The sequence below is a fragment of the Plutella xylostella genome, chromosome 6 (genome assembly GCF_932276165.1).
Source record: "Plutella xylostella chromosome 6, ilPluXylo3.1, whole genome shotgun sequence".
NCBI classification, from domain to species: domain Eukaryota; kingdom Metazoa; phylum Arthropoda; class Insecta; order Lepidoptera; family Plutellidae; genus Plutella; species Plutella xylostella.
The window spans coordinates 4,222,935-4,238,177 of record NC_063986.1 but is presented as its reverse complement, the minus strand read 5'-3'; the positions used below and the strand labels follow the sequence as shown (position 1 = coordinate 4,238,177).

Here is a 15,243-nt window from a genome sequence, read left to right as displayed (position 1 = left end):
AGTTCCTAATTCAACGCAGGTGGATATGGATGCAACAAACGATGGAGTATTGAAAACGCTTACCTGCCAACACTCTCATTCAGCGTATGCAACCTGTTCTGGTCTAGTTTAAAAATGCAGAGCTTCTCCAAATCGCCCGTCCCATCAGGTATAGTCTCCAGCATGTTCTGAGACAGGTGGAGGTCCGTCAGTGACGTCAGACCGCCGATCTCCTCCGGCAGTCGTTCCAGCTTGTTCTCGCTCACGTCCAGACATATGAGAGCCTTGAGGTTGCCGATCTCTGGGGGTAAGTACTGCAGCTTGTTGTGGTCCAGCCAGAGCTCTTCTAACGCTGGCAGCTCGCCGATGAAGCCCGGCTGAAATGAGTGGTTGAATAAGAGTTTAAAAAAATGGATCTGTTCGAAGAAAAATACAGAATTAATCTAATTTTTTTGGTATTAATTAAATAGGTATACCAAGGAATACTTTCAGCAAAGTTGAAAGACAATATCACATTGCTTTTTAATACGGTATGACCCTAAAGTCCAATAGACAATATACATTTCCAGCTCATTTAAACACTATCAGAACATAGACCTAATTTCAATATCAATTTACATTTATTAATAAGGTTACGTTTATACTTCCCCACATAATGTACCTATTAAATTATTTAGCAAGCAAAGGTCTACATAAAATATTAACTAAATTTTCCGCCGTTTATGATTCATGGCAAATAACATTTCGGAGCGGTTTTATGCTAACCACGATAAAGTTCCTATCAAACATTTCGTTACGTTACTATTATTATTCATCCGTATACCCGTGATTTTAACAAGCGTCATGAACATAAGTTAACTAACTAAAGGTTTAATTAATTTATCATGAATTTGTTAAGCTTCTAAACGACCCACAGACGTAGGTTTTATTCGTGATACGTTAAGAGCTGTGCCAGCCCAAGATTTCCCCACTGCTGATTAAAATACAATAAAGTTCACTTCTATTATGTATTATCATTAGATCGGAAGCAATATGATTGTATTGTAGTTACGGAATATGATACGAAACGATACAGTTCGTTGCAACATGTTATGGTGTATGATTCCGTAACAATCACCGGGTGTGATGTCGCGATCACAAGTGCTTTATACAAAAGCTATATTAATTAGAAATTTTAGGGTAAAACACTACACGATGCTACGCCGAAGGTACAGGTTTTGATTTGCGGCTAGAAGCTTTTTTGTTTAGATGTACTTATATTTTATCACAGGTCACTGGCCGAATGTTGGCAATAGGAGCCCTCCTAACACTTTTATTACCTAAGGACCTACATAAAACATTTTTCAACAAACAATGTGACTCAGGAAGATTTCTTTATCCTTCATAGTTATAAAATAAGTACTGAAATTTACAGTTTACTCGTGCCACCCATTCCCGACATTAAAACACAATTTAAATACATAGCAATTAATTTTAAATCATTTCGTTTGATAGGAAGGAGCTTAACAACCGGTTGTCAGAAACAAAAGCCGAGCGAACGGTACCTGGCACTAGATGTGTATAATTAAATCGTAGTAAACGTACACAAATGAATAATTGATACGAGCTTTTTATACTTATAATTAATTTAAATACCAAACGAAAGCTGCTTAGGCATAACTTCAACAGCTAATGAGATGAGAAATACTAAAGATGGAAGCGAGAGTTACATCGTGACTTACAAATTCGCAAAACCGTGATTTAGCTAAACATTACATCGTGAATCTATTCTATGTATTGTTATCTAGTTGGGCGTATAACATTGATGACCAATCTACTCGCTAAATTCTCTATCATCATTAGAAAGGAGTATATTTATCTGCTGCTCCTAGTATTTTCTTTGCTATTTGTTATTATGTACTCAATAATTTTGCATTGCTCTTACAGGTGGAGGGTAAACTTCAGGTGCAAAATTTGGGTAAAAATCCCAAATACATTGATTTCCTTAAAAAAAGTAATAGTAAAAGTTTAAAACAGCAATAAAACTGTTACCTCGGGTACAAGTATACAAAACCCTTCATTCAACACAGATACATATTAGTAGCAGCACGTTTGTGGTTGTGAAGTTGTGATGATGATGACTTACCAGCTCTTCGATTTCGTTGTCTCCCAGGTCGAGCCTCTCCAGCTTCGTGAGGTTCCTAAGCGACTCCGGGAGGGACTTCAGCAGGTTCTCCCGGAGCTCCAGCGACTGCAGCGACATCAGACTGAAACAAATGAATGCAAAATTGTAGTGACGTCATATGTCTGAAACTATAAGCTAAAGCTCACATTTGGAATACGTTTACCTGTACAGAAGGCATGTAAAGCAATCGTTATAAGTAGCATGGTTGATATTCGTCATTCTATAATACTTATATTTTCTGCACATCTGCATTTTTAATCTTCTATCTAAATCTTTGATGGAATCGACGAGTAACTAATTAGGTACGAGTAATATTGCGAAAGCAAAGCTTTCTTCGATAAAAAAACTGAAGTAGCCTTGAGTCCTTGAATAAAATTTATCTCGAAATACTCTTTATTAATTTCAATATTTTACGTTACGAAAACATTTCATCGTAGGTATACGCTACAGGTATTTTCAGATTTAAATCAAAACGAATTTAATTTATCAGTATCGAGTAAAGTGGTATTGGATGGAGATACACGTGTATGACTAATTGAAATAATGGTACATAGTACATAATATTGTGTATAAGTACTATAAAAGTGCATTGGCAAGGTCCGGAATGACATTGTTTGCTCGATCTTTTACATAGGTACTTTACTAACATCTACCATTTCGAAATAAAATAACAAACCAGAAAAGTAGACTACTAAAACACACACCATAGCTTTCAACCTTCACTTAACCACAAGTCCACAACACAACCCAACAAACCAATCACAATTTAATACGAGTCACCCAGCCCAACCCAGCGTGTGTAGCCTTCAAATGGATATGACATAAGATGTAATTTGACGGGACGGGCAGACGACGTGGAAACACAATAGTACGTCGCCGTCGTGGCTTCCACTGCAACGTTGCAAGGCCGCGGCCTCAGTGTTATAATCTCTACGGATTCATACTGCGACTGCAACACTATAACATATTTACACCGTTCGGGGAGTGAAAAGTAAGCGCTTTGTATGACGCATCTGTAGTACTTCTGCGCCATAAAAAAAGAAGAAACCCTGCTAGGACGGTGATAAAAACTCTCACTAGGCCCTCAGAGGCATCTCTGAGCGAGTGAGCTAATCTGGCTGCCTATGCCTTTCACCAAGCAAACCCTAGTCTTATTCTAGTATTTGTCAACAACAACACTCTAAAAAGGGGCGCGATCAACGGTGTATCTATAATAGTAGACCATGCTTTTTTGTACTTAATACATAGAGTATAGAATAGAGTACCTACCTCTGATCTAAATGGTCAAAACTTCGTATTCGATACCTAGAAGGTTTCTAATTCTACTACCATATTCACATTATATATATATGTATCTCAAGTTAATTCAAAGTAGCCTTGCTAAGGCTACTGAATGACCTACATATAATTAAAACATTAAGTATGTGTTAATTTTCTCACGACTGTGAGGGTGTGAATAAGTATGAAGTACCTATGTGTTTGTGTCATCGTAGCTCCGAAATCATTCTGGCGGCGCAGTCGTAAACAAAAATAACTTCCTCCACATCATCAGAAGCTCAATTAAGTACACTTTTAGTACACCATTTCCCAGATTGGCTTTTAATTTAGTTGCAACTGAACTTTCTCCTGGCCTGGACTACGCAAATTCTATTGAATTTCCCACTGAGTTTCACTCGGGTTTAACTAATGTTGCATTCAGGCGGCTACTAGCTAACATAAAATTTATGCACTGTCTGTGGAAGACTAGATAGCACCTGTTTCGGAGACAGACCTATCAACAGATATAACAACTCAATTATGCAGTAACATCTGGTCAAGAGGTTTAACAAAAATGATTTTTAGAAGCTTACTTCAATAGTCCACCAACCCGCACTAGGCCAGCGTGGTGGACTAGGCCTAAACCCTTCCTTCATTGGAAGGAGACCCGTGCCCCAGCAGTGGGGACGTAATGGGTCGTGATGATGACTTCAATAGTTCCCATTAATTTTATTATAATGTTATGTAAGTTTGTCCTACATAACATAATAATAATGACAATAAGTATTACAACTTAAATCCAGTTGAAATAAATAAAACTTAAATGTAGACTGCATTATTTATTCATTTTAATAAGCTCTAGATAGTAGCATACTATTATGATGTTAAGGGAAATGAAACTAATTAATACCGCCATTACTTTAACATTAAACAACAAACAACTGATAGTAGTTAAATTGTATCGAATGTTGCAGGTTCAAACTACTTTCTATTCCTCTATCCATAGAGCTATAATAATATCCGTCCCTCTAGGGCGCCAACATTAAATTACATGAATTTCTAAACAGTTTATTACTCTGCGACGATCTGAATTGTTCATATTATTCTACCGCTTGGTACCTACTACCTATGCTGTGAACGTTGGAGTTGGAATACCTTTGACAAATACTTGGAATTTTCGAGAGCAGCCCGATCCGATTCCATATTCAAATATGCATTTCGAATTGAATCGAATCTCTGTCGCACTCGGCAGACTCCTCACGCATATAAAAGCGAAATAAGGAAAGACGCATAATAATATTTTACGAGAGATTATTTTATACAGCTTTAATGTCGCCAACTGCGGTCGCTGCTCGAGTTATTTCTTTAACAACCTCCAGTTAAAAGGTTTGTTCAGTTTAAAAGTGCTCCTGCATACGGCACTTAGCCGCTCGAGTGCCGCGGAAGACACACACAACATTTAAGTTGCTGTACAGAAAAGTGCTTCTTATTTTTATAGTTGACAGTTGCTCTAAGCGACAGTCTCGGTTGCACGCTCGCGGACAACCTCACAGAAAGTAATGAGTGGAATGGTTTGACGTCGACTGCACGAAACATTAATATCCGTATATTTTTTGTCGCTGTTAGGTCAATATCCGTCACAGTAACGCAGGATTGGTGGGAACATTGAACTGAGCGTAACATAGTTGTAATTATTTTGAGCGTGTAAAACTGAAATTAGGTACCTATGTAGTAAATTTAATCAGCGTCGAGAGTTGAGGCAGAATTTTAACTGAAACACTTATACAAAAAAAAAAATTTAAAAAACCCTGAAATTTACAAAACTACAAACACAAGGAAGCCATGCCTTCCTTTTGCTTAAAAAGTTAGTTCATAAATAACATAGTTCCTGTGGCAAATCACATCTCTACATTCTAATCTAAATCCTGACGAAATTCAAATTACATAGTTTGGGACAGGTTAACCACACAACATGGCTACGGTGATACACGCTCTTACCGCATGAGGTTAAGAGCTGTTATCGCACAAACGGTCATGTGGTCGGCGGTTGTGGCTGAATATACTGATGCTGCAACATAATATGAGGCAGGGTTCAATCTAGAACTAGTTATTAACTAAACCGGTTTTAGTATTGGCGTGGATAATTTTTACCCGGCACGCAACTGGCAGACAGAAAATTGACCGTTTCGGAATGTTGTTTAGGTCCCACTAAGGGATGATAACAGGTAGTTGAATATGTATTATTAAGAATAAATGCTCGTGGCAACAGATGTTTAAGCAGCCTTATTGAGATGGATGAATACTGGATCGACCATTATCATAACAGAGTGTTTCATACCACCGTATTAAGTGTAAATGTATTCTAAATAAGGGCACAATAAACAATATCGATGGCAATACGGCTGTGGGATTCAATATGGGTGTAGTAATGGTTTCGGTGGACAGAATCGATTTAACATCGCTAACAAGGGCGGCGTTTTAATTTTTCCGGTGAAATAATCTTCGGCATAGTTAAACCCTCTATCGTTCCTAATTTTAATGAACCAACTAGCCGACAGCAAAACTCATTATGACGAAGTAAATTGATAGAATATACTGTTTGCTTATAAGAATAGTGTATTGTTAAATATCCAGGACTTTAGGGCGCCACCGTGCGTGCATACCTTCTTCGATAGCTATCATTTCAACACGGCCGCTTGCGTCTAGAGTCTAGACGACCGTTGTTTTGTACACAAAGTGCATACACCTGATCATTTTATCGAAAGAAATTATTTATGAAATAGGCCATCGATAGTGCACCTGTTTGCAAAATTTCGTTACAGCACACAATTATTGTTTTGAAACTATTTTCATATAAATAGGTAAAGGAATCCTGACATGAACATTCTCATTTTGTCTCAGACAAAGTAACATTGAAAATGAAATCCTTCGCTTTCATCGTCCTTTTCGCCCAGGCTGCGCTTCTCCAAGTAAGTTTGTGAAACAATTTTTTTCTTTCTTTTCAAAATATATTAGAAAAAATTACATTCTCATCATCATTATAGTTAGCCTACCTACAGCTGAATTCTCCCATAGCACAACTTTCCTGTACAATTTTAAACGATTTTGTGTTCTTTAACTGCACGTAAAAATATACTAAGCAATGAAACTAAACATGTGAATATTGCAGGGCGCCTTCGGCCAATACATCAAGTCGTGCGGCTGCGGCTCCAACCTGGGCCTGCCCATCCTCGCCCCGGCCCCGTGCGCCGGCCCCTCTCCCGTCGTCATCCAGTCCGTGCCCAACGTCATCCAGACCGTGCCGAATGTCATCCAGACCGTGCCCAGCGTGTACCAGGCCGCCCCCAGCGTGGTCGCCCTGCCGCCTACCGACATCGCCGGGTCGTTAGCCGACACCCTCTCCCTGCTGACTGTCAGCAGTCTGCTGGCCGAGAAGCTGCCCCTGGGGCTGCCTCAGATCGTGAACGTAGCGGCGCCGGTCGTGCCGAGCTGCGGGTGCGGGTACAACCTGCCGGCCCCCGTCATTCCTAGCTGCGGCTGTGGCTACAACGCCTACAACGGCCTGTTCTTCTAAGCCTTAAGCCTTTATTGAACAGAGTGTAAGAATGTAGAGAATGTAGTGAGGTGAAAATATACAAGTTTTATTCTAGAAACAGATTTTTTTAGTGTCCCGATCGGCCATAATTCGTATTTTACTACCAGGTTCCACGTCTACTGTCTAGAGGGAAAAAAGGACGAGTCGACATTCTAACGTAGGTACGTGACCTTAACATATTCGAGATTACGATACTTTTACTTACGTTTCACATTAAATTTATCATAGTGATAGCAACAGCCCATATAACAAGCAATAATTTTTAATAATAATCACTATATTATGGAAATATATCGGTTTTACCAATACTTTACCTATTGCCCTGCATTGATAACGCACGCACGCTATGCTTTGATAACAGATAAAATATCACAATAGTATTTTCAATTATTTTGAAAGCGCAGTGAACTAGTAACTGACTGAACCGTTGTGTTATTAATATTAACAATAATTAGTTCTGCTACTAATACAACGGGATCTCATTTAACGGCCTCCCTTTATATCAAGCAGTGGCCAACTTCATATTACGTACAGAGCACGGGGGTGATAATAATCCTTTCGGTACATGAGTCCTAATTACTTTGATTCACAATCCCCACTTCACTTTTTCAGTGTCAGTCACTCGATAAAGAGCGAGAATCCAATTCCAACATAATATTATAATCATATTTTAACATCCAGATAAAGTATCTGTTTTGACTAATAGGAAACGCGCCAATTCAATTTTCCGTAATGGTGGCCGTGAGCTTACAAAATGAGAATTCTTTAAAATACGGAGAGCGTTTCCAACTGAAACGGGCAAAGTTAAATAAGCCAATCCATCCCGCGTGCCAAGCATCGCGATCCGCTTGTTTTTTTTGTAATTTGCTTTACTGGGCGCAGTTTAAATTACATCTAATATGGAACCGAATTTTGGCTTCTTCTTCAATTGCAAAATCTGTAAGTCTCTTTTTACCTAATTATATAGATTTACGGTGTTGAGTTAGCTAAGGTTTTCCAGCCTGCAGACATTTTATTTCTACGACTAAACCTGCTATTTTTTTCCTATTTAGCAGAATCTTTGGTACCATGATATCATACCGATAAACACGTTATAATATGTCTAACATGCCACGCCCATAATTTCATAAACAATGGCAAGGACCGACGACTCATCATGGTTTTCGTCCTAATAATAATGTGCCACGTGGATAATTGGTGAACCTTTTGTAATTGAAATGTGTATTGTGTTGTGTTTGCGCAAGAGTCTACTGATAATACGAAATCGCTTTGCTGTCAGACCTTGGAGCCGCATTCCTCAGGTGATGTCGTCTTAGCAGTAAAGTATGTAAACTTAAACATACGTGTACTATCGCGATTTGTGTAACACAAATGATGTTTGTAATATTTGTCGAGCCTTGTGTCTTTCACTTTCTTTAATAAATAATTCTGATACTGATTTTTTAAATAGTAATTGTGTCCTACTGTTGGTAAAACTTCTGGATTTTCCTGCCTCTGCAGAAAATATAGGGATCATGAAAGCTATGCCAGGTTAACCAACATGGGAGTAACAGGAATGAAATATGGAGAACTAAATAAAATATATTTGTTTTAATTATTTATTTTGTGCAATAATCCTCATCTTGGTCACTACATTTACTCAGAGGAAATGATACCACGCTTAGCTACTTAAATTGGTTCAGTTGAGGACCCACTAACACAGAAGCAGTTAAATTTAGCTGTTCCGCTTACGATATAAGGACTCTTACAAAGTTAAACTGTCTCTGCGTATATACGGGGAGTATGAGATAATAATAAAGTTAAAACAAAAATAAAAACAAACGCAGCAGCGAACGACCGTCTTGCTCACTGGCTGTGAAGCTACAGATAAGGCTTCGTAACATAACATAATAATACACACACATGGTGGCATTTTATCAGTGCTTTAACCGAAGGCAAGCCCAAGAACATTGTAAAAAAGCAAAGTAAACTAAACATATCACAAGACAAGGTATGAGACAAGTTATATGTATTTTTAGGGTTCCGTAGCCAAAATGGCAAAAACGGAACCCTTATAGTTTCGTCATGTCCGTCTGTCCGTCTGTCCGTCTGTCCGTCTGTCACAGCCGATTTACTCGGAAACTATAAGTACTACAGTGATGAAATTTGATGGGAATATGTGTTGTATGAACCGCTACAAAAATATGACACTAAATAGTAAAAAAAAGAATTGGGGGTGGGGCCCCCCATACATGTAACTGAGGGATGAAATTTTTTTTTTCGATGTACATACCCGTGTGGGGTATCAATGGAAAGGTCTTTTAAAATGATATAAAGTTTTCTAAAAAACATTTTTCTTAAAGTGAACGGTTTTTGAGATATCAGCTCTCAAAGTCGTAAAAAGTATGTCCCCCCCCCTCTATTTTTATAACTACGGGGTATAAAATTCTAAAAAAAATAGAGGTGATGCATGCTAATTAACTCTTTCAACGATTTTTGGTTTGATCAAAGTATCTCTTATAGTTTTTGAGATAGGTTGATTTAACAGTAATTTTGCTGCTACGGAACCCTTTGTGCGCGAGCCCGACTCGCACTTGGCCGGTTTTTTTATTTCAGTCCTGTTACTTTTTGTGTAAATGACTGATAAAGTTCAACCTTGTACACTGTACAGACATATAGTAAATTTTTTGTAGTGGCGCCGTGCTACCGTGAAGCTTGCCCCGTTTCAGAGACGCTTGCATTCCGATGTCTTATGCATTATTTAAGAACTAATAATTATCATTGTAAAAATAAAATCTTAAATTGTACATAAAAACAATGCCAATACTATGAAAAGCTGAGATACCTGTAATCCTGAATAATATAATATTAACACCTTCTGAGGAGCTAAACCAACACAACATAATAAAATTAAACACTTATGTATGTACAAATTTAACGAAAATATAAGTGTAAAATGTATCAGTTTAATCAGAAAAGTAAAAGGAAGTCGGTAAGTAAATAATATATGATTGGATTGGATTCGTTCACACACGCGCCAAGACACCGTATGAGTACATAATTATTACCGCAATCGATCTGCCACCGGCTAACTAATCTCAGTGCATACTGCATACCTCGTCTATACATAGCTAAACACCTATAAATCATATAATTCAACGACGATATTTTTATAGAATAGCCATGTCTTAGCTGAACTTAGGGTCAATTCAGACGTACCACAACCACACCACAGCCACAACCACACCACAACCACGCGGTGTGGTCGGGCGTATATTTTGTATTGACATTGAATAATCCAATTCACACGTGCCACATTTTGCCGTTGTTATCGACCACCTGTGTAATACGACCACATCGCAACCACATCGCAACCACAACGCAACCACATCGCAACGGCAACGCCGCCACGCGGCGGCGGCACCGCGGCAACCTGTTTTCCGTATTAACTGCACACGACGACGTGGTTACCACATCGCAATGACAGCGACAACGCAACCACATCGACATTTTGTCGCTGCCACAACGCAACTGCAAAAAGCCGCTGTCACACAATTCACACGTAACCACAGCTTGACCACATTTTGTCGCTGCGACGTGGTGTGGTTGTGGTACGTGTGAATTGACGCTTAAACTCAATGTACCTAAACTGAGTTTACGAGTAAGTATGGCACGTAACCCTTTAAATACTCATATTAGATTGTTTTTAATAAGTAAGTTGCTAACACCAACGTGTGCGTGTGAGATTCAACATATAACAACTATCGTATTATCGATCTATTGAAAAATCTTAGTAAAGGAATATTTGTTAAAATATTATCATCATTTCAGCTTTGAAATCACAAACAATATTTATCAGTAATTGAGTTGTTAAAACCAAATAAAGTAATTACATTTTGTAATAACCAACACAGTGAGAAAGCTTTTGATAGGTTCGCAGTGAATTAACGAGGCTATTAACTGTAGCCTAGACATTGTAATTAGTCTGGCGCTGTGCTCCAAATCGAACTAAATTAAATAAATCATTTATCAATTTAATTTAGTTATGGAGATTCTTTCTTATTCTAGAGGTTTTTGTACAAATACAAATTTTTGCTGCGTTGAAAAATATACTATCATGATCTGATGGTAGAGCGTTTAGTTATGGAGATTCTTTCTTATTCTAGAGGTTTTTATACAAATACAAAATTTTGCTGCGTTGAAAAATATAATATCATGACCGGATGGTAGAGCGGTTAGCAACACTGCCTCTTGTTCCATAGGTTGCATCTTGCCCCCTTTTTAATTGTGATAGGTCAATATCACCAACCTTCCTAGTAATTATGGCGTTTTGTTAATAACTCCAGCATAGACGTATATTATGCAGTGGACATTGACACGTTGTTTATGAAATTATTATGGTCCATTTATAGGTGTTCTAATATATTTCTTTTAGGTACTATAAGCATATTTGTCATTGAGGTTGTGTAATTGGATGCCTTCAAAGGTCACGACACGTAATCCTAGGGAAACACAACATTAGTCATCAAGCTGCGAATGTCAGAGCATTTCTCTAATAGGCATGTTGGTCAATTTATTATATTATACCATACTTGTAATAAAACTGACGACCACATTAATAAAACTTCCAGTGATACTGATTGGACTGGCCAATCCCCTCACCAAAACGGAAAACAAAAGAAAATGATAAACCCTGGTTCACCAGTGCTTGTCATTGACACGCTGAGATTCTCAGCCTGAGAATAAGTAAACTTTACCGCTCATTTTTTTATCAGCAGATGATTTTATTCCTGATCATTAGGGTAATCAAACTTTATAACAGTTAGGTAATTGAAAATAAAATGATTACTAAAAAGAGGTCAAGGTTTGAACTAATTCAACACAGTTTACAAAAATATCAGGAAATTTAAGCAAAATTATCATCAAATGCGATGACTCACTACAATGATTCAACTAACGATAACTTGATCCATTGAAAGAACCGAACCTATCTATACCATACCTACTATTAGACCAATATGGAATCTTCGAAAATTTCATCGCATTTAGTCTGAACTGTAGATATGTACCAGCGGTCGCTGGTATAGCTATTAGGTATAAAAAAGCTCAAACTTTTATGAAATATAGTACCCTCTGTATGTTTTGTAGTAAACAAACTAGAATAACAGGAATTACGGAATGCTCTAAATATTCATCCTTTTCCACGAATATTCTCACATTCACAGCCCAACACAATACTTCAGAACCAGAATCCTAATTAATTTCTAAAAATAGAACCATCCAGAAAACCAGAACGAAGTAAACAGACATTGTTTTGCACCAATTAAGGAAATTATGTAGAGAAATGGCTTCTTTTCATTTTATAATTCTCAGCGAAGGAAGCACTTCAAAGTAAACAGCAGTGAGTAAGAAACCAACTCCTCTAAGAAAAAATACCGTAAACTCACTTCTTGAACGAAAATAGTCCTATTCTAAAGAACGTACTACAGCGTTTATTGCAAAACATTGTTAGAAAAGTTTCTTAGCATATTGCGAGAGGCAATATTGCGATATTTCCTAGAAGGGAGCATTCTGCTCGCTCCTAAATACTTTATGAGATTCACAGTACCTGTAGGTATTCCAAGCACTCTTAAGGGTGTTTATTGAATAATTTAAAATACGAAATGTAGCAATATTGCCTCCTCATAAGAAACATTTTATATTCATGCCCCAAATGAGATTTTCTACGTGTCACGTTCTGTATCGTTATTTTGTTTGAGGCGAAAGTAGATTATTACCTTGTAAATATGTATAAGTTTTGCTGAAGCCTAGCAATGTGAGGAACATTTACATTAAGATAAAAACATCATCTGCCATCATTTTCACTGTTTTCAATTCATGAGTCATCCTCTACTTGTCGCCTTAACCCGGCTCAGATAAGTTGCATAATCTCTGTAACTCATTCCGTTTAAATATACGACCTTAGCCAACATAAAAGCCTATCTACAAAAGCGGCTATTAACATTCATATACTACAACTAGCACAGGCTGGAACAAAAGGTTGTCCGCGTAGAAAGACTAATAGCCGCCATTGTTCCAAGACTTCTTTGACGCATCTACTATTTTGTTGAATGTGAACTGTCGATTAGCTGTAATTGATTGTATTTTCCCTTTGGCTTTGTTCAATGCAAAGTTTATCTGTAGAAATTTCAATAAACAAATTAAATGCTGTTCGAACCAATCAAAATTTGGGTGATGGTGAATTGCTAATTTAGTAAGTAAAATATATAATAAATAACCTATTTTTACAGGTACACGGAGGGATAATGTGACTCGAAAAGTGGGTTGCCTCTAACAACTCAATTTACAACCCCTTTCGCGGCTTGAAGGTTAAAAGTGTAACTATCTATGTGTAGCGGGTGCGGTGAAAGAATTACTCAAACAAGTAAATTGTCACTGACTGCCCAGTGTGCGCTAGACGTAGGTATACTATACCTATACCTAGTGCTCATTCGCGTTAAACTTACGAAATACTAAATAATAATATAATAATGACGGTATATGTATTTTTTCACGTACAACGTATGGCTAGGTTATCTCGCCCGCTACCGCACCCGCGAAGCCAATGTGAACCAGCTCCTACAGTACTCGCCCGCCTCCCATCGCTTCTGGTTCCCTGACGCTCATTCTACTGACCTGCCGAAATCACTGGGCAGGCTGGTGAGCGACATGTCGTTGAGGCCGAGCACGGTGAGCGCGCGCAGCTGGCTGAACCCGGCCGGCAGCCGCGGGATGGGGTTGCTGCTGAAGTCCGCGATCTGCAGCGCGCGCAGCTTCTTGATGTCCTCGGGGATGTCCGGGATGTCTGCGGGGAGAGGGTGTGTTAGGTTTTGTTGCACGTTGAGGACTATACATGTTGCGAAAGTGGTATACTAAGCCTAAACCCTATACGCCCTAAAATTTGGTAGTCACGTGACTTTTTTACTATAGAGAACCTTTTCTTTCGGGAATTTACAAAGACGTATAACAAAAACTGTTCAGATCTATTGAGGGGAATGGCAGGAGGGGCACTCCGAAAGGGTCCCTTTTCGCTTAGTGTACCACTTTGGCAACACCCTGTAAATACGATTTTCTTTGTTCTTTATTTCGATGTGTATAAATACGTGTATGTTTTAAGATTGTATGGTCTTGGATGAGCCTGAAAGATGACAGGAGGGCCTTATTGGATATTGATAATGATCAGCCACCAACAATCCACTGTTGTAAAGTACCTACAATAGGCTTCTGAAAAGCCTTGACATAACAATGCAACAAATTGCGGGTATTATGTATGTTACGTCTGGACTCAGCTGGAGCGAGGCCAAAAGTGCAGAGGGTCTGGTCCTATTAAATTTTGGTGTCATGGGACTACAACATATTACATTTAAGCCTACTCTGCAAGGGAGTAATTAAGTATATTTATATTTACGAGTAAGTACAATGCACGGAACAACGTGTAAAACAAGGTGGAACAAGGAGTTTTGTTTACTTGGGCTGTTTGCTATGTGGAGAAACAACAAACTAAACTACACTACGAATCCCACCAAACTTTTCGGTAGTCTGAACTGAAGCAATGGGTGGTGCCAGATAAAACTTTTGTGTAGCAATGTTCCCAAGTTGTAGGTACCGTGAACCAACCAGCGGAAAGAGGTTTAAAATCTACACGGTCGTTTAATTCTCAGGAAAATTATCCCGCCCTTGTTTGAACCTCATGGTATATTTCTAAGAGATAACCACTTTTAACTTTTCACGGTAGCTGCGCGGAGTAATTTATCAAACGCCATTTTCAAATTATATGTGCCAGTTTCACGATGTCTATATAAAGTGCCGGGTAGTTTAAAAATGTCGTGGATATTATGAAACTTTATTCACATCGTTTTTGACGTAAATATTTGGTTAGGTAACCTATTCCAATTACCGTAGAACGAAATTCTGGTTTTTATTGAAATCTTACCTGTCCTGTTTCAGACTTTGTGAAACAGGCATATGTATAGTTTGTAAATGTAATAAATGTATGTATGTCTACCCTATATCTATATTTTAATGTAACTACGTTCTAAAAGGTAACGAATACCTACACAGCAGCTTCGTGTTCAAAAGCTCACGTTTCAGATTTAGAAACGAGTGCTAGTGTGGTTTACTCTATCCGTAGTAACACTTGTTGAGCTCAGCCTTTGTTGATACAAGCCATTGGTGAAATAAACCCTACCCTACCTGTTTGAGTGTACATAGTACGTTTGACCTATTTGGG

General features: G+C 38.2%; 1 protein-coding gene across 18 annotated transcripts in view; it reads right to left on the bottom strand.

Annotated features, from left to right (window-relative positions):
• Positions 1-15,243, bottom strand: part of LOC105384569 (protein lap4) — a 97,603-nt gene that overhangs the window by 63,291 nt on the left and 19,069 nt on the right. For all 18 annotated transcript variants that reach the window (XM_048621742.1, XM_048621748.1, XM_048621740.1 and 15 more), the window contains exons 3-5: positions 13,650-13,818; positions 2,105-2,225; positions 64-356 (exon numbers count right to left, since the gene is read on the bottom strand). In XM_048621742.1, coding sequence (XP_048477699.1) covers positions 64-356; positions 2,105-2,225; positions 13,650-13,818 — 583 coding nt within the window. The remainder of the gene's footprint in view (positions 1-63; positions 357-2,104; positions 2,226-13,649; positions 13,819-15,243) is intronic.